We start from the raw sequence: 26,534 nt of genomic DNA, 5'->3' as shown, positions 1-26,534 counted from the left end.
AATGTTAATAATTAAGGAGTTAAGAATTGTGGTTAGTGCTCTAATCCGGTGGACCCCAACCACCGACCGGGTCGCAGCTCGATTGGTACCGTGCCGCAGAATAATTTTTTTATATAATTTTTTTATTAAATCAACATAAAAAACACAAGATGCACTTACAATTAGTGCACCAACCCAAAAAAACCTCCCTTTTTCATGACAAAGAAAAAAAATAAAAATAATTTAGTCAACACAAACCACCCAATGCTGTCTACAATTTGGGAAGATGTCACAGCAGTCTATCAGATAAGCATTAGTTGTGTCATCTTATTGTACGACAAACTTTAGACAAGTTATGTTTTCATGTAGGGCAACACGGTGTAACAAGGGTTAGTGTGTGCCTCACAATACGAAAGTCCTGAATTCAATCTCGGGCTCGGGATCTTTCTGTGTGGGGTTTGCATGCTCAGCGTGACTCCGGCTTCCTCCCGCCTCCAAAGACATGCACTTGGGAATAGGTTGATTGGCAACACTAAATTGGCCCTATTGTGTGAATGAGTGCGAATGTTGTCTGTGTTGGCCCTGTGATAAGGTGGCGACTTGTCCAGGGTGTGCCTCGCCTTCCGCCCGAATGCAGCTAAGATAGGCTCCAGCCCCCCCCGCGACCCCGGAAGGGACAAGCGGTTGAAAATGGATGGGATGGATGTATTCATGTAGCATAAAAACATCACTTGGCAAGAGGCTGGAATATATTTTTTAATTGGTCGTTTACACAGTAAATGTGAAGTCAGAACCACATGGGAGTCACTTGCTACAAACTTATTAATACAACAAATAATTTAAAGGTCAAAGAAAAATACAAAAAACATCAAACTAAAGAATGGTTAAAATAAGACATTGGAATGCCTACATTAAATGTTGCCCTTATAGTGCATCCGGAAAGTATTCACAGCACTTCACTTTTTCCACATTTTACTAAATTAAAGCCTTATTCCAAAATGAAATAAATTCATTTTTATTCTTTAAATTCTACGCCCAATGAGTGTAAAACTTTGCATTTATTTACAAATGTAATAATAAAAATATCACGTGTACATAAGTATGCAAAGCCTTTGCTCAATACTTTGTTGAACCTTTGGCAAAAATTTCAGCCTCAAGTTGTTTTAATACGATAGCACAGCCTGGCACCAATTCCTCTGCAGCACCTCTCAAGCTCCATCAGATTGGCTTGGAAGCGTTTGTTTTCATCCAGGATGTCTCTGTACATTGCTGCATTCATCTTTCCTTCTATCCTTACTAGTCATCCATTTCCTGCCGCTTAAAGCATCCCTACATCATAATGCTGCCACCACCATGCTTCATTGTAGGGATGCCATTGGCCTGGTGACGAGCGGTGCCTGGTTTCCTCTAAACATGATGCCTGGCATTTACACCAAATAGTTCAATCTCTGTCTCATCAGACCAGAGAATTTGTCCTCATGGTCTGAGTCTCTCTCAGGGACATATTGGCAAACTTTTTTACTAAAAAATAGCTGTCTGGCCACTATCATACAGGCCTGATTGGTGGATAGCTGCAGAAATGCTTGTCCTTCTGGAAGGTTCTTCTCTCTCCACTGAGGAATACTGCAGCAGAGTGACCATCGGGTTCTTAGTCACCTACCTGACTAGACAAAGATGATTTCAAAATTTACACAAAAAAATATTTTCACATTGTCATTATTGGGTATTGTGAGTAAAATTCTGAAAATGATTGTATTTCATTTTGGAATAAGGCTACAACAAAAACAAAAATATGGAAAAAGTAAAGTGCTGTGAATACTTTTCAGATGCACTGTATGTTTTAAAGACTCTTGAAAAGGTAAGTTAAGGAGGAATTTCAAAGTGATAAACTGTGATTAACATAATTAACAACTCATAAAACAAGCAGTTAATGTCATCACCAAGTGCGACGTGTGGCAATTGATGTTGAGGTTCCCTTTTAGATTGTCCTCAGTGGCTAAAAACGCTACAATCTGCATTTTCCCTATTTGAGGACAATTCCTGAGCTTTTCAGTGCAAAGACACACACAGGAGGTTTTACTGGGTGCTAAACTGCTAGTCTGTGATGGTGGCGCTCAGTTCTGGGGGGTGGAATAGAAGGAGTGGTGCTGGTGGTTGTGTCCTGGAGGGTTGCTTGCAAACAGCAGCGGGGTGGTCTCTGATCCGTACCAGCTGGGAAAGGAGAAGAACAGGGAAAAAGGAAATCAGATATTCTATATCAACAAGTGTCTGTCACATACCTGGTGTGTGGGTGGTAGCTGCGAGTCCAAGGAACTGGAATGTCCTCATCGCCTTGAGGGTCATCAAAGAAATAGGGACGAGGTAGGACTCTGTTGTTGATAGCTAAGCTGCTGACCTGCCAAGACCACACCCAGACTCTTTATACCTCACACCTGACGACTAATCCAGTGTTTTTCAACCTTTTATGAGCCAAAGCACATTTTTTTCATTGAAAAAATTCTGAGGCACACCGCCAGCAAAAAACATGAAAAAAATTGAAACTCAGTAGCCGACATTGACAATAAAATGTCGTTCTCGCAATTGTTGGATATGAATTCAAACCATAACCAACCATGCATCACTATAGCTCTTGCCTCTAAGTACTTTCACGACCTGTCATATCACGCCGTGACTTATTTTGAGTTTTTTTGTTTTCCTGTGTGTAGTGTTTTAGTTATTGTCTTGCGCTCCTATTTTGGTTGCGTTTCCTCTATTGTTGGTATTTTTCTGTAACATTTTCATGTCTTCCTTGAACGCTATTCCCCGCACCTGCTTTGTTTTCGCAATCAAGAATATTTAAGTTGTGTGGACGCTATACTTTTTTGTGGGGACATTGTTGATTGTCATGTCATGTACAGATGTACTTTGTAGACGCCGTCTGCGCCACACGCTGTAAGTCTTTGCTGTCATCCAGCAATATCTTTTTGTTTACTTTGCTGCCAGTTCAGTTTTCATTTCATTTTGCATATCCATCCCTAAGCTTCAATGCCTTTTCTTAGCGGCACTGGCTTTTTGTTTATTTTTTTTGTTTAAGTGTTAGTTACCTTTTTACATACATACATATTGTGATCACGACAAACCATGTTCCCGACTTCTACAAAGCAAATTGATACCTGCTGCCACCTACTGATATGAAAGAATATTACACGGTTACTCTAGACATCAGACACTCAACGGCACATTTGCGGATTATAATTACTGGTTTGCAAAATATATTTTTAACTCAATTAGGTGAAATCACATAATCTCCCACGGCACACCAGACTGAATCTCACGGCACACAAGTGTGCTGCGGCATAGTGGTTGAAAAACACTGGCCTAAAAGACTTATTAGACATATCCTATATGGACAGATAGATTTTCAGCTACCCGTTTGCCCTCGCTCATAAACACATAATAATGGCACTCTAAATGTAGGTACAGTAGATGGCATTCTAACTTTTAACACAACTCATACACACCTTTTCTGCCAGAGAGTAAGAAGAGGCAACAGGAGCAGTGTTTTTAAAATGTGACAAATTTAGTAACGTTTTCTGGTCTTTCTGAAGCCTTTTGAAAATGCTCCTCTCAACAAGTAGCAGGTGCTGCTGTGGCTTGAGTTGAGTTAGCCTTTGCTTTTTCTTGGCAGCTCATCGGTGCATTACGTCTATATCACTAAAGACGGAGGGTTTCATTACTGAAGTGTACTGCTTGTGCAACTACCTCTTGGGTCGGTCTGCGAACTCTGAAGATAAGAATGAGCAAGCTGGTTGGCAGCAGCTCCCAGATGAAGAGGATGGCGCCAAACGCCAAGTAGCCCCTGTCGCCGAGTTCGTTGCGCAGGTCGGCCTGGAAGCGTGTTCATCGTTTTATTTTAACAACCACGCTCTGATCGGAAATATTTTCCTACCTGATCGGAGACGTTGTACCAGTCAAAGTCAAAGGACTCAACATGGTGGTTCTGGGACAGCACGAGCACGCTGAGGTTGTAGCAAGCTCTGCTAGCAAACAACAGGATGACTGCCGCGCCTAGCGCCGCTGTGCGACACATTGTGGTCCCCTGCACACAGCCAAGTAAGATCCCGCCATATTCATGTCGTTTCTTTGTTTTTTCTGCTTACCTTGCTGCTCAAATACGGGCCAGTGGAGCGGGAGTGCCGCGTCAACAGCAACAGCACCACGGCCAGCAAGACCGCCTCCAGAATGAAGAGTAGGTCGTTGACAAGAACCCGGATAAGAACCAAATTCCAGGTCCTTTGGCCTTCCGCCACGCCATTGCCCCGCTCCCCTAGAGCAGCGCAAGCCACGTTGACGCAGAGGAAGACGGCGTTCAGCAATCCGTACGCACAGCGGGCCACGCAGCTGAAACACAACAACTGAATGTATCACATTTGATACTTAATGTGCGGATGCTAAAATCAGGATAGCTGAACAAAAGTCCTGCTGCCACTTCGTCTTGTTCTCTAGCAGTGGTTCTCAAATGTGGGTACGCGTACCCCTTGGGGTACTTGAAGGGGTATGTGAGGTTTTTTTAAAATATTCTAAAAATAGCAACAATTCAAAAATCCTTTATATATTTATTGAAAAATACTTCAACAAAATATGAATGTAAGTTGATAAACTGTGAAAAGAAATGCAACACTGCAATATTCAGTGTTGAAAACTAGTTTTTTTGTGGACATGTTCCATAAATATTGATGTTAAGATTTCTTTTTTTGTGAAGAAATTTTTTGAATCAAGTTCATGAATCCAGATGGATCTCTATTACAATCCCCAAAGAGGGCAGTTTAAGTTGATGATTACGTCTACGTGCAGAAATAGTTATTTATAATTTAATCAATTGTTTATTTTTCAACAAGTTTTTTTGTTATTTTTATAGCTTTTTTTCCAAATAGTTCAAGAAAGACCACAACAAATGGGCAATATTTTGCACTGTTATACAATTTAATAAATCATAAACTGATGACTGAGTGCTGTATTTTACTTCTTTATCTCTTTTTTTCAACCAAAAATGCTTGGCTCTGATTAGGGGTACTTGAATTAAAAAATGTTCACAACTGAAAAAAGGTTGAGAACCACTGCTCTAGCAGACTATGTGTGTAATCTGTATATAAAATGGCTATTGTGATCGACAGCTTGAATGCCATTACCTCACGGTTAGCCACACGATGTAAAAATGTTTAGTACTCACAGTCGCTTGTCCACTTCTGCACTGTACGTCTCTATGGCTTTGAGTAACACCTGTGGTAGCAGAACTCACGTCAGAGATACTCTGTCCTGTTCTACGCTGCTCAGCACGAAAACGCCTTTCTCTCACCTGAGTGAAATACAGGTTGATGAGACTGAGAGTGAAGAACTGCAAGCAGACGGGGAAGCAGTAGAGAAGCCAGTAGACGACCACGGGGAGGTGGTTGGCCTCCAGCGCGTTGCAGAAGTAAAATGAAAACAAGGCGGTGCGCAGAGCGGCCCACAGCAGGCAGAGGAAGAGAAAGATACTCTGGTAGCTCCATCGTTTGTGTCGGTAGAGGTAAAGAAGCCAGAGCTGGGCATACACCACCAGGAAGAGGGCGCCGTACAGCGCCGTGTACAAGACGGTGAAGCCCAGCTGGACTGAGGGTGCCAGAGCCGGGCGCAGGGGAAGAGGGGATGGCACGGTGGAGGAATTGGGAGGAGGAGGCGGCGGCACAGCTGTGACTGGAGCTTCCATTGCCGTCTTAAGAAGATTAACAGTCCGTCATGACCACACACCGCTCTCAAAAGGCGGACCTGAGGACACAAACATGGACTCAAGCGTGTACAAACCTATATCAACATTCATGAAGTGATATTTGCATACATTAAAGCGAAACTTGTTAATAATTAATTTCAAGACATAGATACTGTAAGCAGGTTAGTTAAGCGGTTATCTGGTCTGGTCAATTTTAATTTCAAGACATAGCAACTGTAAGCAGGTTAGTTAAGTGGTTATCTGGTCTGGTCAATTTTACATACACCCATCCATCCGTTTTCTACTGCTTGTCCTTCTCTGGATTAACTGGAAATGTTAACTGCTGTTTATAAATCTTGTGACCAACATGGAATTGTTATTACTTTTTGTAATAACACCAGTCTGTTAATTATGTCCGGCACCAATTAATTTCAAGACATAGCTATTGTAAGTAGGTTAGTTAAGCCGTTATCTGGTCTGGTCAATTTTAATTTCAAGACATAGCTACTGTAAGCGGGTTAGTTAAGCGGTTATCTGGTCTGGTCAATTTTCATTTCAAGACATAGCTACTGTAAGCAGGTTAGTTAAGCGGTTATCTGGTCTGGTCAATTTTAATTTCAAGACAAAGCTACTGTAAGCAGGTTAGTTAAGCAGTTATCAGGTCTGGTCAATTTTAATTTCAAGACATAGCTACTGTACGCGGGTTAGTTAAGCGGTTATCTGGTCTGGTCAATTTTAATTTCAAGACATAGCTACTGTACGCGGGTTAGTTAAGCGGTTATCTGGTCTGGTCAATTTTAATTTCAAGACATAGCTACTGTAAGCAGGTTAGTTAAGCAGTTATCTGGTCGGGTTAATTTTAATTTCAAGACAAATTAACTGTAAGCAGGTTACTTAAACGGTTATCAGGTCTGGTCAATTTTAATTTCAAGACATAGCAACTGTAAGCAGGTTAGTTAAGCGGTTATCTGGTCTGGTCACTTTAACACATACCCATCCATCCGTTTTCTACCGCTTGTCCTTCTCGGGATTAACTGCAAATGTTAACTGCTGCTTATAAATCTTGTGACCAACATGGAATTGTTATTACTTTTTGTAATAACACCATTCTGTTAATTATGTCCGGCACCAATTAATTTCAAAACATAGCTACTGTAAGTAGGTTAGTTAAGCCGTTATCTGGTCTGGTCAATTTTAATTTCAAGACATAGCTACTGTAAGCAAGTTAGTTAAGCGGTTATCTGGTCTGGTCAATTTTAATTTCAAGACATAGCAACTGTAATCAGGTTAGTTAAGCGATTATCTGGTCTGGTCACTTTAACATATACCCATCCATCCGTTTTCTACCGCTTGTCCTTCTCGGGATTAACTGCAAATGTTAACTGCTGCTTATAAATCTTGTGACCAACATGGAATTGTTATTACTTTTTGTAATAACACCATTCTGTTATTGATGTCCGGGCACCAATTAATTTCAAGACATAGCTACTGTAAGTAGGTTAGTTAAGCCGTTATCTGGTCTGGTCAATTTTAATTTCAAGACATAGCTACTGTAAGCAGGTTAGTTAAGCGGTTATCAGGTCTGGTCAATTTTAATTTCAAGACATAGCTACTGTAAGCAGGTTAGTTAAGCGGTTATCTGGTGTGGTCAATTTTACATACACCCACCCATCCGTTTCCTACCGCTTGTCCGTCTCGGGATTAACTGGAAATGTTAACTGCTGCTTATAAATCTTGTGACCAACATGGAATTGTTATTACTTTTTGTAAAAACACCATTCTGTTAATGATGTCCGGCATCATGTAAAACTATTGTTGACAATGGACTTTAGAAGTGACCTGTCTGCAACTCAGGAGCGACCTTTGACCCCTCGCGAGACAGCAATGTCTTCAAAGGGATGTTTACGTCGCAAACAGCAAGCTAGCTTCCAAGGGCTAAGCTAACCGTCACTCTCTTTACTTCACAGCGCTTAAAGACGTGAATACCTCTTATTAGAAGTTATTGTCATGTGTGGCGACACAACCGTCGAATATGCCAAGTGGAATATAATATTTACACACCTATAATCCAATGAAAGCCGCAGTCCATCCAGTCAGGTGACGTCAGCGTCGTCACTTCCGTGTTACGTCACGTCTGATAGGCGGAGCCTCAGGGCTTTTGCATTCCAACCACCCAATCAGCGATGCGCAGGAAATCGCGGTTTCTTTCAGTTTATTGTTTACCCGCCTAATGAAGGAAGGTGAGTGGAAATAAAAGTGTCGGACACCAAGAGTTGTTTTTATTGAAAACGGGCAAGGTTTCAGTGTACATTTTACCCATCGTACACATATATCTCAATTACGCCCGTTTAATTCCCAAGGCGCTATATAAAGAGTGGAAAAAATGCCGGTGGTTTTGCGGTCCGGGAGGTCGATGCAAGGCAGTGATGACGACGAGGAGGAGAAGGACACAACAACAAGGAGAAGAAGAAGACTACGAAAAGCCAAGACGTCGTCCCGCCTGCAAGTGAGCCCCACGTACAAGATGGTGAGTAATATTACACTGCCATCCCGCCTCCTCTTCCTCTGCAAGCTTGACATTAGCCACGTAGTTCCTTGCTAGCTTTCACTCTAGCATCGTTAGCTAACGTCGACACTAGTATCGTCAGCCATCCTGACCGGAGAGTGGACAAAACGGGAAAATATCACATTTTTTGACGTGCGACAGCTATCGTCGCCGGACCGTCATTATCTTGTAATTGTTAACTAAAGTAACTGCATTAAACTCGCAATTTATTGCGTCATGGTGAGTCCTCATGCTGACATCATTTGCTGACTCATCGTTGGTCCTTTAATGTGTATCGCACACACAGCATGTTTGTTTCTACTCGCTGAGCAAGTTTTTTTTTTTTTTTTAATTGGTAGGAGTCGGAGACCTCGGACTCGGACTCGGATGCTGTACACGGCCAAGTGATGGAGAGACTGCACACTGATGAGGAAGAAGAGGAAACCGTGGAGGGGACAGAAACGGTATCGCTAGTGTACACATTATTTGTATACACACACACTGCATACATTCATTACCATGAATTGATTAACGTGGACCCCGACTTAAACAAGTTGAAAAATGTATTGGGGTTTTACTATTTAGTGGTCAATTGTACGGAATATGTACTGTACTGTGCAATCTACTAATACAGGTTTCAATCAATCAATCAATGTTACTTATAGCTCTTAACACATTCAACTCTACATAATCCATTATGATGGATGTGTACAGTTTCCATCTATAGCAGTGGTTCTTAACCTTGTTGGAGGTACCGAACCCCACCAGTTTCATATGCGCATACACTGAACCCTTGTTTGGTCAAAAATGTTTTTTTTGTTGTTTTTTTTTTTTCAAATTCAAGACAGTTATGTTTTTTTTTTTTACTGGTGCACAAAATGAACCGTGCGTGAACATCACCTTGTTCAATGAACAAATCCAACACAGTGCATGAACTCAACAATTTGCACACCTGCAAATCAGATGGAAAATGAGTTAGATTAAACTTCCTTCTATTGTCATTCAAATTTGAACTCTACAGTAAAGATAAAAACAAAATGTTGAATTAGGTCGTTGTAGTGTAAGATAAAAGAGCAATCAGGTGCAGATATAAATGAATAGATTACTGTACATATAAATATATTGCACTTTTGCATATGCATCCAGGTTTATGGATGTATGTTATATTCTATTTATATTCTAGCGAGTTAATCCGTTTTTGGGGGGAATTGAGGGGATTATTATGATGCGTTCAAGAGTTTTATGGCTTGAGGGAAGAAGCTGTTACAGAACCTGGAGGTTCTCCTACAGAGGCTGCGGAACCTCTTTCGAGAGTCCAGCAGTGAAAACAGTGCTTGGTAGGGGTGGGAGGAGTCTCTACAGATTTTCTGAGCCCTGGTCATGCAGCGGCTTTTTGCGATCTCCTGAAGGGAGAGGTGTCCTGATGATCTTTCCTGCCGTCCTCACTACTCTCTGCAGAGACTTCCAGTCTGAGGCATTGCAGGCTCCAGGTCAGATAGAGATGCAGTTGGTCAGTAGGCTTTCTATAGTGCCTCTGTAGAGTGGTGAGAGTGGGGAAGGGAGCTGTGCTCTTTTCATCCGACGCAAAGGTACATTGATTAGGGGTATTACGCAGATAGGGAGACGTTTTTATTTACACGATGAGTCGGGTGTGTCTTGACCTCCGCAGCGTAGGCTCTGGCTCTGCAGAACCCGAGGCCGACTCATCGAACCCAGGTTAAGAACCACTGATCTATAGTCTTATGCTTGTGTAACTGCACTGCTTAGTCATACTCATTCACACAATCTGCGTAAATGATAAGGAGGCAAATTTATTGGTTTATAACCTGCCTATGTAGGAGCTGGAAAAGTCAAGGAAAATAATTAAGGTAAAGAGTAGGAACTCTGTAACTGAGAGGTGGTTGTACTAAATAATTTAAGACATGTTAGCCTTTACTGACTGAGCTCAGCTATCATAGCCCAAGGTCCAAACCGAACAATAAAAAAAAACATAATTATGACATGCGCAATAAGCAGGATTCCACTATATTGTAATGTGCTTGTAAAATGAGGTCATTTTACTAGCACATAGCGTTCTATGACTGAGCTTGCAACTCAAAACATCCATCCATCCATTTTCGAACGCTTGTCCTTTTCGGGGTCGCCGGGTCGGGGGTGCTGGAGCCTGTCTCAGCTGCATTCGGGCGGAAGGTGGAGTACACCCTGGACAAGTCCCCACCTCATCACAGGGCCAACACAGACAGAAAACATTCATACTCATTGGGGCCAATTTAGTGTTGCCAATCAACCTATCTCCTGGTGCATGTCTTTGGAGGTGGGAAGACGCCGGAGTACCCGGAGGGAACCCACGCAGTCACGGGGAGAACATGCAAACTCCACACAGAAAGATCCCGAGCCTGGGATTGAACTCAGGACTACTCAGGACCTTTGTAATGTTGAGGCACATGCACCAACCCCTGTTCCACCGTGCAGTGGAAGCTCAAATCAGCCCCGCCTATTGAAATCAATTTAATCCAGGTTTGGCCCTCCCAACACCACCATTTTATAATAACACGTAGTACAATTAGCTACAGTAGTTTATGAAATAATGTTATTGTACCTTGGAGAGCAGACTTTTGTAGCCGTGTCCAAGGGGCTGATGTTCCGTCGTTTAACAATAGGATATAGGAAATCGTTGTTCAAGTTGCATACTGAAGTTTTTGAGTGACTGACTGGAGAATTCCGAGCTGACAACAAGCTGTGCCCGTGCACCAAAGGCAAAGCACGCCGCCAAGCCAAGAGACAGGACGCCTAACACCATTGTTTGGATGCCGTGCGATGTGGACTAACAGCCATAGAGTTTTCATGTCAGGTTTGGCAACCGCCAAGATCTGTTTTTAGTGGTTTATTTCCCAGATTTGGGCTTCCGTTTTTTTCTTCTTCACACTAACTTTCTCAGTTCCGGTGGTTGGAGGGCAGGATTGAGCTGTGGGTGTGGACCAATACTACTTCAAGTGGCAGGAAAATGCCCGTAACTCCAATTTGCCCGCAATTTCAGAGTATAAAAAAAAAGCAGAGACATAGCTCATATTTGAAAGTACTTCTAAGTTGAAGTACCACTGTACTTTATTTAGGAAGCTGTGACATTTTTGTGATGATCTTAATACATGGACTATTAATAAGCAAAAGCCTCATCTGTGTGTCACGGGCCAAGAATTAGAAAGTAGCCTGCTAAATAAATAGCAAGACACAAAACTTTGTATTTTCTAATTCAATTCTGTAGTCTCTTGATGTGTAATTTTCTTTTACTGGTTTTGGAAATGACAGTTTGGAGACGCACTTGGATGCGAAAACCACTCTCCCCAAGCTTGGAAAATTTGCTCCAGAGTAGAGGTGGGGTAAATAATCAATTTTTAGATGCATTGCAATTCTGAATTATTTCTATTATAGAATCGATTAGTAAACGTCAATCATTTTGTTTATTGTAAATAAAGTAATGCAGAATGTTCTAAAATTTGGCTGACTGCCGAGAGGGACAAGCGGTATAAAATGGATGGAATAATCAGCGGGCCACCTCACCGAAATAGATCCCACCAGCTACTTTTTTATTGGGCACTTATGGTCCAGTTTTGCACACATTTTCATAAATTTAATAAATGTGGGAATTAATTTAACTGTTTATTTTTCCAAATGAATCTTTTTTTTTAAGTTGCTAGTGATAAACGCTTATTTAGTGAAAAACATTTTTTTAGCTCCATCAATATACATAAATTGAAGATGCATCACTAATTGATTTTTGCTCTAATTGTAGCTTCTGAATTGTAATCAAATCAAGAGGTGCCCAAAGATTCCCACATCTACTCCAGAGTATAGGCGAGAGAGAAACAATGTCTGAATTCTTTGTCTTGAATGTTTGAGCAATTGACTATAAACAATCTATTAAATCTGGTTCAACAATGTGGCCTTAATGGACATATATGTTTGCGCTCTATGAAGTGACAGCCTAATTATTGTGGGTGTCAGGGGGGAAACATTATTCACACAACCAAATCGCCATTTTGATTCATAAAAAAATTGAAAAGATTCATAATTTTTTAAATAAGGTTATTTAGGCCTTGTGCGCAGTTAATTGCTGCATGTAGACATCATTCCAAAAACATTTATTCCGTAAACTTTTTGAATAGATTCTATTATAATTTATATACCAAATATATTGCAAGACGCAGTTTCACTCGAACTGTGTTGAATGGAAAATCGATTCTGAACACTCGTTTTTGCCTTGATCATTAAAGAACATTCCAAAAATTTTTCAAATTAAGATGGAAGAAGATTAACTAATTTAAACAATTACATGACAATGATATTGCCCTTAGGAAGCCAGAACAACATTGTTTCCTCTGCCAATAGAGTATGTGTGTCTACTGTCTAGTAATTGTATTTTATTTTATTTTTTTATAAAACTTTGATAAACGATTTGAATGTCAGTCAAAATTGAGCATTATGGAAAGGCAAGATTATCTCATTAGATTGTGCAGGTAATTAATTGTGTGACTGAAAAGAATATTGATTAAAAAAAAGGTAGAATTTAAAATATGATTGATTTTTTTTTCTATATTTAAAGGCATTGTGGTCTATGTAAAATGTAATGGTGGTTCATTGGTCCAAATTTTTGATAGATTTTGTTTACAATCCATCTTCAAGCTGCAATTCACCGTTTTGTGGTGGGTCTTATTTACATGCCAAAGCTCTCATCCAGGCCAACCCCATTCGACTGCGTCTCCATTCCATCAGCCATGTTTTAGTTTTATAGCGCTTCCATATCAAGTCTACTGACCGATAAAAGTCAGAATTAATTGCTACATTTTGTTAGCACCAGTGGAGGATTTAAGGATGCCTGTGCATGTACGAGCCAGTCTGCACAAAAATAAAAGGATAGAGAAAATGAAATAAGTTATCATTGAACTAAAACTGGAAAGATTGTCTTTATATAAATATGTCTGCCACTTGTATCCCATAAAACTCAAACAGGTACCAAGAGCTAAAGAAATGTTTTGAAAAATAAGGCACCTTTAAATAAACAGTATTTGATAGTTTTGTATATGAGTCAATGCTAGTAATGTTTCAAAGTGATTACCCAAAGTTCTCCCATTCTCACCAGTGTTTTGTGTTCTGACAGGAAGTGAAGCCCTGCAGTGTTGTGTTGGACCGCTTTCGGGTTACTGATAATGCTTCAAAGAGAGAACCCGAGGAAAGAGACGACATGAACCGCAGAAGTGCAAAGCCTGCTTCCCGCATCCCCACCTTCAATAAGCGGCCTGCCACTCTCAGCGCAGAGATGCCTTTGTACAAAAAAGATCTTCCTCTCCCAGTAGTTCAGCCTGCTGAGAAGCCTGCAAGTGTCCTAGTGGACACATCAAAGTGTGTGCAGGAAAAAAGCCTTTTATCATACCGCATCCCCAGAATTGGCGGTGAGGTACCCACCATCTTGAGCAACACAGAACAAACATCTGAAGGGTCCACACCTAGCGCATCCATGTTGTCTGAGGGAGTGCAGTATGGTCTTATGGCAAGCCCCAGGCCTGCACTCAGAGCAGAGGGACGCCTCCAAGAGCAACCCGAAGGCCAGTGCAGTGCAACCAGCGCGATTGACAGCTTCTCGCCGGAGATTCCATGCCTGGACTCCTTGAGTCAAGATAATCCTCAAGAAGATAAACCACCAAGGTCTTATGTTGTGACCAAGAGAAGCGTTTCAACAACCGTCACACAGTCCACAGAGCTGGACTGCATGCCCAATGTTAGCCAAACAGAAGCTATTGTGAACGAACAGCCTCCGTGGGAGAGAGAACATCCACACACACCCGAGTCACAAGACGTGAGGTCTTTGTCGGATGTCGACAGCGAGGCTGACTTTGTGATGGATGATTCTGGTGATGCAAAGGACCCCAATGAGCCGCAGATAATAATGAAGACTGATCAAGCTGTGGATGTCGGCAAGGAAAACAACAATGAGTCGGTCTGTCATGCAGCAGTAGAAAAGTCTGCCACAGCTCCATCCAAGTCGGCAAAGGTGAGTTTTCAATGGCGATAAAAAATAAACTGACATTTTTGGCGGACGTACGATAACGTGTCCCTATCTTGTTGTAGTCCAGGCCTCCTCTCTTTCTACAGGGTTCAGGCCGGCCTCTCTTCGCCTTCTGCTTCTTGCTGCCGGCTACTCTGCTGCTTCTCGGTATGCATGCTTGGCACTTTGGACTCCCCATGTCTGTCAGCCAGCTCGCTGCTCAGCTGCAGCTGCACTGGCTAGAGGGCGTCGGACTCATGGCTGAGTCATGTAGCAGAGATTGTCGGTAAGGAACTTTCATCGAGCGCGATAGCTCTGATCTAACCACATTGTTGTTTTTTTTTGTTCTGTTATATTACAGTCAAGTTGCAAGTATTCAAATTCCGTATCAACCGATTTTTGTGAAAAAACATTATCGTCATTGCAGAATAATGCTCAACACCAACGCCGATAACCTCCAGCTGACACTATATTTATTTCTAGTCCTCCAGTTAATTATCTTTCCATACAGTGTGGCGCGGCTCTTCTAAACTAATAATAGTCACCTCCATTACGGCAAATAAACAGCATCTTTAGCTTGTGCAGCCCTTTGAGACACTTGTGATTAATGGCTATATACACAAACTTTGATTGATTGACATTTCTTAGGTTATAACAGTGATCATTGTCAAGTAGCATTATTACTAGAGGTTGACAGTCAGTATACGACACATAAGAGGAGCATGGATCGATACATAAATTGGTGGTGTCGATACCAAGGGTAGTACAGTATGAGTAAATGATACTAGAGTGATCAGTTTGGTGTTTGTATTTCTTAAAATCTTTTTTTATTGTTTTTGCTAATTTGTAACCGTTAAGGGAATTATTTCTTGGAGACAGTAGGCAAAAACCATAGTATATAAATGAGTAGTAGATGGTAACTTTTGATTTAGTTCAGTTATTGTGCACTATTAATTAGGGCTGGACAATTGTGGAAAAAATAAAAATCACGATTACTTTGATTGCTATTGTAATAATGATTAATTACACAATTGTTTATTAATTTACAAACATTAGTATTGCACCTCCAAAAATCAACTTTAACTGTAGTTAAAAGAATAGATATAAATTAGTAACAAATAAACCACAGCAAGTAAAATAATAATAGTAATAACATCACATTTAAATAATATCAGTGTAAAAACATTAAAATTCATTTTTTTCGTTTTTTACTTTTACGCTTCAGTGTGTGTGCTTTTTGTGGCAAATACAATTTCATAAGATGTTTCTCAATAAACTGTGATGAGGTGGCGACTTGTCCAGGGTGTACGCCGCCTTCCGCCCAATTGTAGCTGAGATAGGCCCCAGCGCCCCTCGTGACCCCAAAAGGTTCCAGAAAACACAGAGTGAGATGTTCTAACTCTTGTGCGAAACACAAATGCAAAAAAATGACTTAACACATTAAAATGACTAGTAAAACATTTAAAAACAGAATGACCAACTTCTAAAACATTAAAAATTACTGTAAAACACATAAAAGGACTCCTAAGAGCTGCACAGTGACATCTAAAACATAAATTACTCCTAAAACATGTAATAAGACTCCTAAAACATGTAAAAAGACTCTTAAAATACGTAGAAGACTCCTAAAACAAACTAAAAACAGAATGAGGTGTTGGCATCCTTTGCGAGCACATACACTTGGTGGCCTTGTAGGAGAACAGTGAACGTGAATGAAAGACTTGAAGGATAAAATAATTTACGGGTGCACATCAGTAGTGTTCCTCTGGGTCATTGGGTGTTTCGGCCTTTAACACTATACGCCCTCTCCAGAAGCGGCCAGCTACAGGATGATCAGACCTGATCTTGCCACCCAAGCCCAATTAGCCATGAAAGTCACCTTGTTGGCATATCAGGAGACTTTGCATGGCAGGGGCGTCCGATTCCCTGGGTCAGATTTTGTTCTGCCTGACCGCATACCTCCTGATGCACTAGTTGGGGGCCCAATTGGGGTCATTCCTCTTCAGCCAGACCCACCGGCTGCTCTTTTCGGCTACTTCAGATGCAGCTTTGATTGCTGTACGCAGGCACTGGCCCCTGACTCCCAAGTCTCTCAGCCGTTTTGCGGTAGAGGTTCCCACAAAGCCTCTGCACACAACCTCCACAAGGCGGACTTCAGTATTCCAGCCACAATTTTGAGCTTCTGCGGCCAGCTCGGAAATCCTCAAATGTTTCGTCTCATATGCCTCCTCTATAGATTCCTCCCAGGGTACAGTGAGCTCAATAATGAAGGCCTTTTTGTGGGAAGGGGACCAGAGCACTAGGTCAGGCCTCAAAGTGGTAGTGGCGATCTCGGTGGGGAAAATCAGCTGTTTGCCAACATCTGCCAGCATCTTCCAGTCGTGTGCTGGACACAGCTGACTTCTCTCTGACGAGTTATTGTTGCGCCCGACAACTGTGACCCCATCACGGACAAAAGTAGTTCTCCTTGAGTTCTTTGATGTTGGTGGTGGTAGTGCATTGATGTTGGATCGTTTTACCTCCAGTGTGGAAGCAAGGCTCTTCAAAACTTGGTTGTGTCGCCAAGTGTATCGCCCCTGAGTGAGGCTGGTTTTGCAACCTGTGAGTATGTGTCGGAGGGAGGCTGGTTTAGCACAAAAGGCGCAGGATGGATCTTCGCCAAACCACTGCTGAAGATTGGTTGGGGTCAGAAGGACATCATAGGTAGCTCTAATGGCAAAGCTTAAGCTCCTTGCTTCCATGACCCATAAATCCCTCCAACTCAACTTATTTCTTTCAACGCCTTCCGAGGCCACCGACCCTGTTTGCCAAGGGTGACTGCTTTGGCCCATCTGAAGGCCTTCTCCTGACGCCGTACTTCCTCCACTACCATCTTCCTCCGTGTTGGCACAGTGGCACTTCTCCAGGCAGGGCGACTAGACGTAAGTCCAAGGCCTCCTACCTTGCTGAACAATCCCCACAATGTCAGCATGTCTGAGAGTTGCTGTTGCCTCTTCAGCTGCTCTTGCTGGTGTCCACTTGCGCCCTGAAACCAATGTTGATGCATTTTCCCTAACCGCTGGATCTTTGGATACCGCCAAGGTCAACTGCAGTCGTGTTTTGGCACACTTAAACTCCTCTGTAAGACTGGTAAGCGGCAACTTGAGGATACTGTCACCGTAAAGGCCTATGGTGGTGAGACCGCGTGGAACTCTAAGTCACATTTTTATCTAGACGGTGACTCTTCTCTCCAGGGAATAACCATTAGAAAATGGATGGATGGGTTTCTCAACAAATGCAAAAATCCTCGCATTTATTAGTGCAATACATATTTGAACAACTTTGACCAATACTTCAGGTCAAACCATAATTGCGTAAATGAATCAATGAGTGCATTATGCTTGTGTAAGGTACTTTTTTGAAATCTTTATTTTGTTAGTGCGTTCAGACCGGATGTGGCGCACTGCGCTATTATTGTGAAGGGGGAAGTGTGCTGTGCTGCTGTTCTAAGCATAAGGAGTAAAGAAAGACAGCGTTTGCGACTCTCAAGTTGCGGCATCTGTCATCCTGCTTGTATGTTTTATCGATGATGTCATTTACAACAACATGAGCAGATGAGATGTGTTGTGGGTGTACGGGTTGTTCTTGCTATTTACATTTGTAGTTTCGCCTCTGTTTCTAGTGACCGTCTTGGCTTTGTTTAGTTTAGGATGTGTTTCGGGGCTGAATGAGTGTTCGACACGTTATGTTCCCGTCTCACAATGACAACATTTCAGTCACATTTATGTAAATTTCCCTAATTATTTTGCGTTTACCAGCGGATTTTTATTCATTGGCCAATAATGTCACTCAGTCTGCGGTTACATGCGCTTTATTTATTCTCCATGGACCGCCACAGAACCGACGGTCAACTCCTCAACATCAACCGTTTCAGGGCTAAAGGTCAAACCACCACCATATCCATCATGGAGCTGCAGTATGCAGACGATAATGCCCTCGTAGCCCTCTTAGAAGAGGACCTACAGTGCACTCTGTCTGCTTTTGCGAAGGCATGCAAACAGTTTGGTCTTGCCAGCAATATAAAGAAAACCCAAATCCTCCACCAACCACCACCAAACAGTAGTGCGCCTGTCCTGCCCCCAAACCTCTCAATTGACAAAATCCGACTGGAATATGTGGACCACTTCCCATATCTCGGGAGCCTCCTGTCACCTAAAGCTGTCATTGACGATGAAATTCACCACCGCCTCAGCTGTGCCGGTGGGGCCTTCTCATTGCTGAGGAAGCGAGTCTTCGAGAACCCTGACAATCAAGCAAAGACCAAAATCCTGGTCTACAAAGCAGTCGTGCTCACCACCCTTCTGTATGGGTCAGAAGCCTGGACCACCTACAGCAGGCACTTAAAGGCACCCGAGACCTACCATCATAGATGTCTCAGAGAAATCCTCAGGATCAGCTGGGAGGACAGACGCACCAACACCAGCTTCCTAGAGGAGGCTGGCCTGCCCCCCATCACTGCCACAATTGCCCAAAACCAACTCAGATGGACTGGCCATGTAGTCCGCATGCCTGACTCTCGCCTCCCAAAGCAAGTCCTTTATTCCCAGCTTGTTGTAGGGAAACGGGCCTCGGGTGGTCAAAAGAAGAGATCGCATAGACCTTAAGTCTTGGGAAGTCATGGCAACAGACAGGGCAATGTGGAGAAACCTTGTCCGTGAGGGTGCTGCGCAATATAATGACGACATTCGCCATGCTGCACAAGACAAACGCAGACTAAGAAAGGAGAGAGCATCCACCAAACAGGTTACAACCCAAACCCACCACCACTACATTCCCTTGTCCACATTTCCCCAGAATCGGTCTCCACGCCCAACTGAAGACCCACAAGGACCAGGAAGGAGGACAGTCATACTCTACCACAAGTGACCGCCGATGATATGTGCTTTACTTTTTTGTTGAATTTAGAGATTATTCATTATCGCTGGGTCAAATAAATAGTAACCATGATGAGATCCCAAACTTCTAGTAGACATCTTTTTTCACTTCTCCGTTTCACTGTCAGAAGGTCCGTAATTTGCAATCATGTCGTGTGGCCCATTAATCTTTTTGTCTTTTATTATATTTTCATGATCGAAATCAAAATAAAAAATATATTAATTGTCCAGCCCTACTATTAATACTTTTGATCAAACAGTTGTGTGAAGTAAAATAACTCATTTAAATATTTTGTTTATATTATTACACTATCAATAGCCCTCACCGTAAATAAATTGAAAAATGTACTGGTAATGCATGTGATTGATATCTTATTTGTATCAGATGATCTCACTCATGAATGATCGGACTTGACAGCATAAAAACCCTGAAAAGGAACATCGCTAAAAATAAGGAAAAACAAGAAACTTATTGACCGCAAAGGCGGACTCGCTCAAAGCTTTTCAGGTAAATGTTTACTATACATGGAGATATCTTCTGACATCACATGTGGGAAAACATCACAGATTGGGCAAATTCCAAATGGTTCGTTTGGAGGAAGTATGAAGGAAAGCAAGATTGTTTTATAAATATCTCAGCAATGCCTCCATGTTTTAATTTCAAATTTTCGAGAATTGTACAAATCCTAAATACACAAAACCAGGTACCAATAGGTAAGAAGTTGGTTTTGTATAAAAGGTTACCTTTAAGATGGTGGAAATATCTATGCCGAATGTCTGCAACTTGTATATAGAACATAATGAAGTGTTTTTTTGAGCAAATAAAAATATATTGTCCATGCTCAGAGTTGAGCTGGTGGAGAGCATCCCAGTGGGTCTGTACCCATCGAGCCCATCAACACAGCAGAGTACAGCAGCCAGCTGGCTCAGGCTGCTGGGCAAGGCTAACAGCTCTGTCAGCATCGCCGCCTTCTACGTGTCACTGCGCAGCAACAATGAGGACTTTGCTCACTCATTGGACACTCAGGCAAGAATAAAGTATTTTCTTGACTTGACAGTTACCACTTAAAACCCCTCTGATGTTCCTCCACATGTCTGCAGGGCAGAAAGGTATTTGATCAGCTCAAGCAGCTGCTTTCCAAAGACGTGAAGCTCCAAATGGTGGTTAACAGCCCTCAGACCTCCACACAGGACACCGATGAACTTGCTGCAGCAGGTATGTCCATCAAGACTTTCTGCTTTGACCTTTTCTACTTGGAAACATGTTGATAAACATCTTGGTTTTTAGGTGCAAAGATCAAAGAAGTGGATCTGAAGTCCTTAACTGGCGGCATCGTTCACACTAAGTTGTTAGTGGTGGACCGGAAGCACTTCTACTTGGGTAGTGCCAACATGGACTGGCGCTCTTTAAGTCAGGTTTGATATCCAGTCTCTCCCTATTTACTGGAAGTCCGGTGTTCATTCTTACTAGAACTTAGATGTGTCCCTTCTTAATAGAACTCAGGTGTGTCTCCCTTCTTACTGTAACACAGGTGTGCCTCTTTTTTAGGCATGTGAAATGTCTGCAAAGATGCGTAAATCTGCATTTTTAAACCTTAATTTTCCACGTCAAAATATATTTTCCTGTGTTTTTTTATGAAATATTGTAGCGTGAAGTGAATTATATTTATATAGCGCTTTTCTCTAGTGACTCAAAGCGCTTTACATAGTGAAACCTAATATTTAAAGGCCTACTGAAACCCACTACTACTGACCACGCAGTCTGATAGTTTATATATCAATGATGAAATATTAACATTGCAACACATGCCAATACGGCCGGTTTAGTTTACTAAATTACAATTTTAAATTGCCCGGGAGTTTCGTCTTGAAAACGTTGTGTAATGATGACGTGTAAGCAAGACGTCACGCGTTTTTAGGAAGTATGAGCGCTACGCACACACACAGGTAAATGTCGTCTGCTTTAACGGCATAATAACACTGTATTTTGGAGATCTGTGTTGCTGAATATTTTGCAATTTGTTCAATTAATATTGGAGAAGTCACGGTAGAAAGATGGAGTTGGGAAGCTTTAGCCTTTAGCCACACAAACACACCGTGATTCCTTGTTTAAAATTCCCAGAGGTGAAAATTTACTATGGATCAGAGCGCGGTCAAGCGAACATGAATCCAGACCAAATGTCAACCAGCAGGTTTTGGTGGGAAAATTGTGGTTTAAAAAGTCGCTTCTTACCGGAGAAAAGCTGAGCTTGGGCCGTCCATGAAGCTGCCGTCGACTTCCCTGAGACACTGTGCGTCAACACACTCGTGGAGACACCCTTCCGACTATCAGGTACTGTTGAACTCACTAAAACACTAGCAACACAAGAAAAAGAAAAGGGATTTCCCAGAATTATCCTAGTAAATGTTTAAAAACACCAGAATCTGTCCCAATGCATTTGCGTTTTTTTTTTCTAGTCTTTCGCTATTAATATCCTCAAACACGAATCTTTCATCCTCGCTCAAATTAATGGGGAAATTGTCGTTTTCTCCATTCCGAATAGCACTTTTTGTTGGAGGCTCCCATTATAAACAATGTGAATATGTGAGGAGCCCCCACACTTGCGACGTCATCGTCTGCGACTTCCGGTAAAGGCAGGGCATTTCTCTTAACACCGACAGTTGCAAACTTTATCGTGGATGTTCTCTACTAAATCCTTTCAGCAAAAATATGGCAATATCGCGAAATGATCAAGTATGCCACATAGATTGGACCTGCTATCCCCGTTTAAATAAGAAAATCTCATTTCAGTAGGCCTTTAAATTACATTTAAACCAGTGTGGGTGGCACTGAGAGCAGGTGGGTAAAGTGTCTTGCCAAAGGACACAACGGCAGAACTGGGATCAAACCTGGAACTCTCAAGTTAATAGCACAGATGCTATATTAACTGCTCCTCCGTGTTAGGACGGGAGTCGAAGGAGTGTCGTCAAAAGATTGAGTTAAATTGTTTTAATGACATTCAGATTTTGTTTTCTTACCAGCAATTGAGCAATGTCTAATGCTGGCATTCAAACATGTGACATTTTCCCGGAAGTGAAAACCACTGTACAGCAAGCAGCGTGCAAACTATATGTCACTACCGATCTCAGACATCGAACTATTCTCCCGTCCAAAGGCAAAACCTAGTAACTCGCTTCTAGCTGATTTTGAGAAAACAAAGGAAAACCAATCTATCTTGATGCTGTCTTACAAAGATTTACAAAGTCATCAAACGTATAGATGTTTTCTTGAGCTTTCATTTTCTTGCCGATTAAGGCATGGATTGAATCTGCTCTCATGAACGTGTGCCCTTTCTCCAGATATTTTATCACAATCTCGGGTGGGCCCCATTCTGCGTTTGCACATTGGGCAAGAGCCGTGTACAGCGTCCAGTTTTTATTTTGACCTCCAGAGTTATCTGCTCAAAAGAGTATGCAAGGGGAAGAATCAAGAACAATACATTTAATGAAGGTGCTTGCAACGTCCTGGGCCAATCTTCCAAATATCCCCTCGTGCCATAATATCACATAATCAGGTTGACCGTCGGCCCCCATTCGTGCAAATGTCTCATTAAAGACAATAAGGCGACTGACAAAGAAGCTCCGATTGGTCCCTTGAGATACTAGGTTTTTCTGTTGTATCTACGCGGTTATGTGGTAGTTGCTAGGTCCTGCCATGCGCGTAACAGCTTACTCACGGAACAAATTACAATATCGCATACTAATGTAAAGCATATCACCTAGGAACTCCAAAATTATTAACAGCTCAGTTTTGAGCAAAATTGAGTTACTGGGTTTTGCCTTTCTACATGACAAAACAGATGAAAACTCGGAAAAACGTGGAGGTCTACAACTTCTTTGTGTGTGGCTGGGTGAAGGAAATTGGTATCAAGACTCCCCTAAATAAATACACATCACTCTAGTTGCATTTCATGATTTAACTTGGCGTCTACTGTCATGATTGTTGCTGTTTACGAGTAGCATTTTTTTCCCAGTCTTTATCAAAATATAACTATAGATGTTAACATTGAGTATGTGCTGAAAGCTTCACTTATGATTGGTACCTCTGGTAAAAGCTTACTTCTTTTAGGTTTTGCTCACATTTGCATTCTTTTATTTAGACTTGCCGATTTGGTGCTTTTCGAAACACTTGTAGCAAACGTATGTTTTTAAGAAATTTCTAGTAATATCAAGATAATACTTAAGTGGGACTGCTCTCTTGTACTGGAGTGTGAGCTGCATGGTTAACTCGGAATATCTTGCACTCTCCCTCCCTTTTTGATTACCGGTACCTTTGAAGAAATGTTTATCCTTCTCGCGAGTTGAACAATTTGTGCAGTCGAAAACAACACAAGCAGATGGCATTTTTGCTTCGAGAAAGGCTAAATTGCACCCATTAAAAACAGCTACCCTGACCACAACGCATATTTAATGGACGGGACGTGAGCCGGATGTGACGTCAGTAAAATCTAAGCAATACATCTGTGGCTTCTTAGCACCACGCAACACAGGAAATGTGTCCCATGAAACCCGTTCAACCGGAACTACCTAATAACAACAACAAAAGTTCTGGAGGTGGTTTATATAAACCCAATATAATATGGGTTTCCTTTTTTTAAGGAACTCAAAGCGCTTTGACACTATTTCCACATTCAGCCATTCACACACACACATATTCACACACTGATGGCGGGAGCTGCCATGCAAGGCGTTAACCAGGGCCAATCAGTAGCAAGGGTGAAGTTTCTTATAGAATTTTAGATTACATTTTCAGCTATAAGAATTTTAGTAAATGATGTACCTAAGAAACAATATCTGATACATTACAAGGGACATGTTAATGTCAAAAAGACAGCCAAAAGAGGTTGGTAGATGAGAATAAATCTAAAGGGAAAATATAATGTACAAATGCACTCAATTGCAGGAAATGTAGTCTGGATTTTCTGAATTCTCTTTTGAGGCTATCGTGGCAGCACTTCATGCCAATAGAAATGTTCGTCTTATTTTTTGTCCAATTTCTCACACACAGATTACAGGTGTCCCTCCTTACTGTAACTTAGATGTGTCCTCATTGTCTGCTTTTTTACTGTAATAGTCTGTCTCCCTCCTCACGGTTGCACAGGTTTGTCTACTGTCCGTCCGAGGGACTGTTTGTGGACATAGCGGGATAATAAAACCGATTGTGCTCCACATTAGAACTGTATGAATGACGATTAGACCACACTAATAAAATGGTAACCTGAAACAGTAGAGTATGAGGTATTACAGTAATAATACAGTAGAATCTTCTGGTGTTGTCCATGTAGGTGAGGGAGGTGGGCGTAATAGTGGAGGACTGCAGCTGCCTCGCCCAAGATGCCTCTCGTATCTTTGAGCTGTACAGGAGCCTGAATGGTTCTTTGCCACCATATTGGCCCGCTCGCTTCACCGCCCTGTCCAGCGCCCAGCATCCTTTGCGTGTCCACTTCAATGGAGTTGCTACACAAGTGTACTTATCTGTGAGTTCAAACACCGCATTGAAATACTGTCATGGCAAAAAAACATAGCATTTATGCTTAAAGCATGTTGACACTAAACACATAATAATTCACCAGCACCCTTTTGCCCTGCAGATATCGCCCACTTTCTATTTCAGTTACCATAAAGTAATAGGTTAATTGTACAAATGTTATCTCACAACTTTCATCAAACACTATTGCAGAGCTCCCCGCCGCAAATCGCAGCCCGCGGACGCTCTGATGATCTCACCACCATTTTGTCCATCGTCCATGACGCTCAGAAGTTCATTTTCATCTCTGTCATGGACTACCTTCCTCTGTCTGAGTTCACCAAACCACTAAGGTGATCATTTGCCACCTGGCAACCTCCATCGGATATCATCTGTTTGGACTAGACCAACACAACACCTTGTAGCACTTTGAAAGGTGTCCGTTGTGTTCCACTCTCAGGTTCTGGCCTGACATCGATTCTGCCGTGAGGGCAGCAGCTTGCACTCGGGGAGTAAAAGTGCGCCTCCTGGTGAGCTGCTGGGAGCACTCTCCTGCCGCCATGTTCCCCTTCCTACAGTCGCTGTTGGTGCTCAACAGGCCGCCACTGAAGTGTGACATAGAAGTGGTGCGTTTGGAGCGCTGAGTGGTTCCTTATTGTTTTGACAACAAAGTTAACACATTTTTGTTTGCACGCAGAAAATCTTCACAGTGCACTCTACAGCGGAGCAGATGAAGATCCCCTTTGCCCGAGTCAACCACGCCAAGTACATGGTGACGGACAGAGTCCTCTACATCGGTATGTTACTGTTTGCTACCACTGTGATGCCATCAACCCTGCCGATGTGTCTGACCTATAACTGCGTGTGTGGACAGGTACATCCAACTGGTCCGAGACGTACTTCTCCGAGACGGCCGGAGTGGGCTTGGTGGTGAACCAGACGGACTCTGTGGCGAAAAAAGGCCAGGGGACGGTGCGCAGCGGGGCAGAGGAGCTCTTTCTCAGAGACTGGAGGTCTCATTACGCCAGCTCGCTGTCAGCCGCCGACGTCAGGGTGTGTCCTCGCCGACCACATTGAATGATCGCAATCTTGCTCGCTGCCTGTGTTAAACCTCATCTTTGCAATCATCTCGCTGACTTTTATTTCTGAAAACTGATGTACATAATTGCTATTTTCAAAATCCTATTTTTATACAGTTTTCGTGTTATGTAATTTTTTTTTTTTTCCGTGCTTGCCTGGAGCAGTTTGTATATGTCATCACTTTACCCCAATGCTTCTTAAAAGGGAACCGCTCTTTTTTGGAATTTTTCACAATCCCTATGTAAGACAATAACAGATTTATTTATATTTTCTTTTTGCATTCTAAAGATATAAAAAACGCTTGTAAGAAGCAGCAAATGGGAGTCTTCTGTGTTACTTTCAAAACCCTGAAAACAACTTAAAAACCGTGTGAGTGTGAGTGTGAGTGTGAGTGTGAGTGTGAGTGTGAGTGTGAGTGTGAGTGTGAGTGTGTGTGTGTGTGTGTGTGTGTGTGTGTGTGTGTGTGTGTGTGCGTGCTAGGTAAGACTATTTACCGTATTTTGGTTATTTTAAGCATTACTGGAAATCACCTTCCTAGGCATATGGATTTTAGTGCTCAAAACCACGGATTTTCGACTTCCGGCAACAAATTTAAATGGTAAATAAATGATAAATCGGTTGTACTTGTATAGCCCTTTTCTACCTTCAAGGTACTCAAAGCGCTTTGACACTACTTCCACATTTACCCATTCACACACTGATGGAGGGAGCTGCCATGCAAGGCGCTAATCAGCACCCATCAGGAG

General features: G+C 42.1%; 2 protein-coding genes across 4 annotated transcripts; one reads left to right on the top strand and one right to left on the bottom strand.

Annotated features, from left to right (window-relative positions):
- Positions 1 to 722: 722 nt before the first annotated feature.
- On the bottom strand, positions 723 to 7,912 carry gpr137 (G protein-coupled receptor 137). 2 transcript variants are annotated; one of them, XM_061901480.1, is made up of 8 exons: positions 7,766 to 7,912; positions 5,315 to 5,763; positions 5,189 to 5,238; positions 4,119 to 4,359; positions 3,908 to 4,057; positions 3,721 to 3,846; positions 2,259 to 2,374; positions 723 to 2,190 (listed from the first exon to the last, which is right to left on the bottom strand). In XM_061901480.1, exons 2-8 carry the CDS (start codon positions 5,702 to 5,704, stop codon positions 2,094 to 2,096), a joined length of 1,170 nt encoding a protein of 389 aa, XP_061757464.1. In that variant the 5' UTR covers positions 5,705 to 5,763; positions 7,766 to 7,912; the 3' UTR covers positions 723 to 2,093. The 2 variants fall into 2 exon arrangements, with proteins under 2 accessions (XP_061757464.1, XP_061757465.1); XM_061901481.1 differs by having other exon boundaries at positions 7,691 to 7,788.
- On the top strand, positions 7,824 to 26,106 carry pld7 (phospholipase D family, member 7). Of its 2 annotated transcripts, XM_061901474.1 has the most exons (13): positions 7,824 to 7,944; positions 8,065 to 8,231; positions 8,609 to 8,713; positions 13,405 to 14,295; positions 14,373 to 14,575; positions 20,049 to 20,229; positions 20,304 to 20,418; positions 20,491 to 20,618; positions 24,527 to 24,718; positions 24,922 to 25,061; positions 25,169 to 25,334; positions 25,406 to 25,505; positions 25,583 to 26,106. In XM_061901474.1, the coding sequence occupies exons 2-13, from the start codon at positions 8,088 to 8,090 to the stop codon at positions 25,783 to 25,785; spliced, it is 2,568 nt and encodes an 855-aa protein (XP_061757458.1). In that variant the 5' UTR covers positions 7,824 to 7,944; positions 8,065 to 8,087; the 3' UTR covers positions 25,786 to 26,106. The 2 variants fall into 2 exon arrangements, with proteins under 2 accessions (XP_061757458.1, XP_061757460.1); XM_061901476.1 differs by lacking the exons at positions 7,824 to 7,944; positions 8,065 to 8,231 and adding an exon at positions 8,288 to 8,489.
- The last annotated feature ends 428 nt before the right edge of the window (positions 26,107 to 26,534 follow it).

Source organism: Nerophis ophidion, linkage group LG05, assembly GCF_033978795.1.
Source record: "Nerophis ophidion isolate RoL-2023_Sa linkage group LG05, RoL_Noph_v1.0, whole genome shotgun sequence".
Classification (NCBI taxonomy): Eukaryota; Metazoa; Chordata; class Actinopteri; order Syngnathiformes; family Syngnathidae; genus Nerophis; species Nerophis ophidion.
This window is presented reverse-complemented; position numbering and strand designations above follow the sequence as displayed.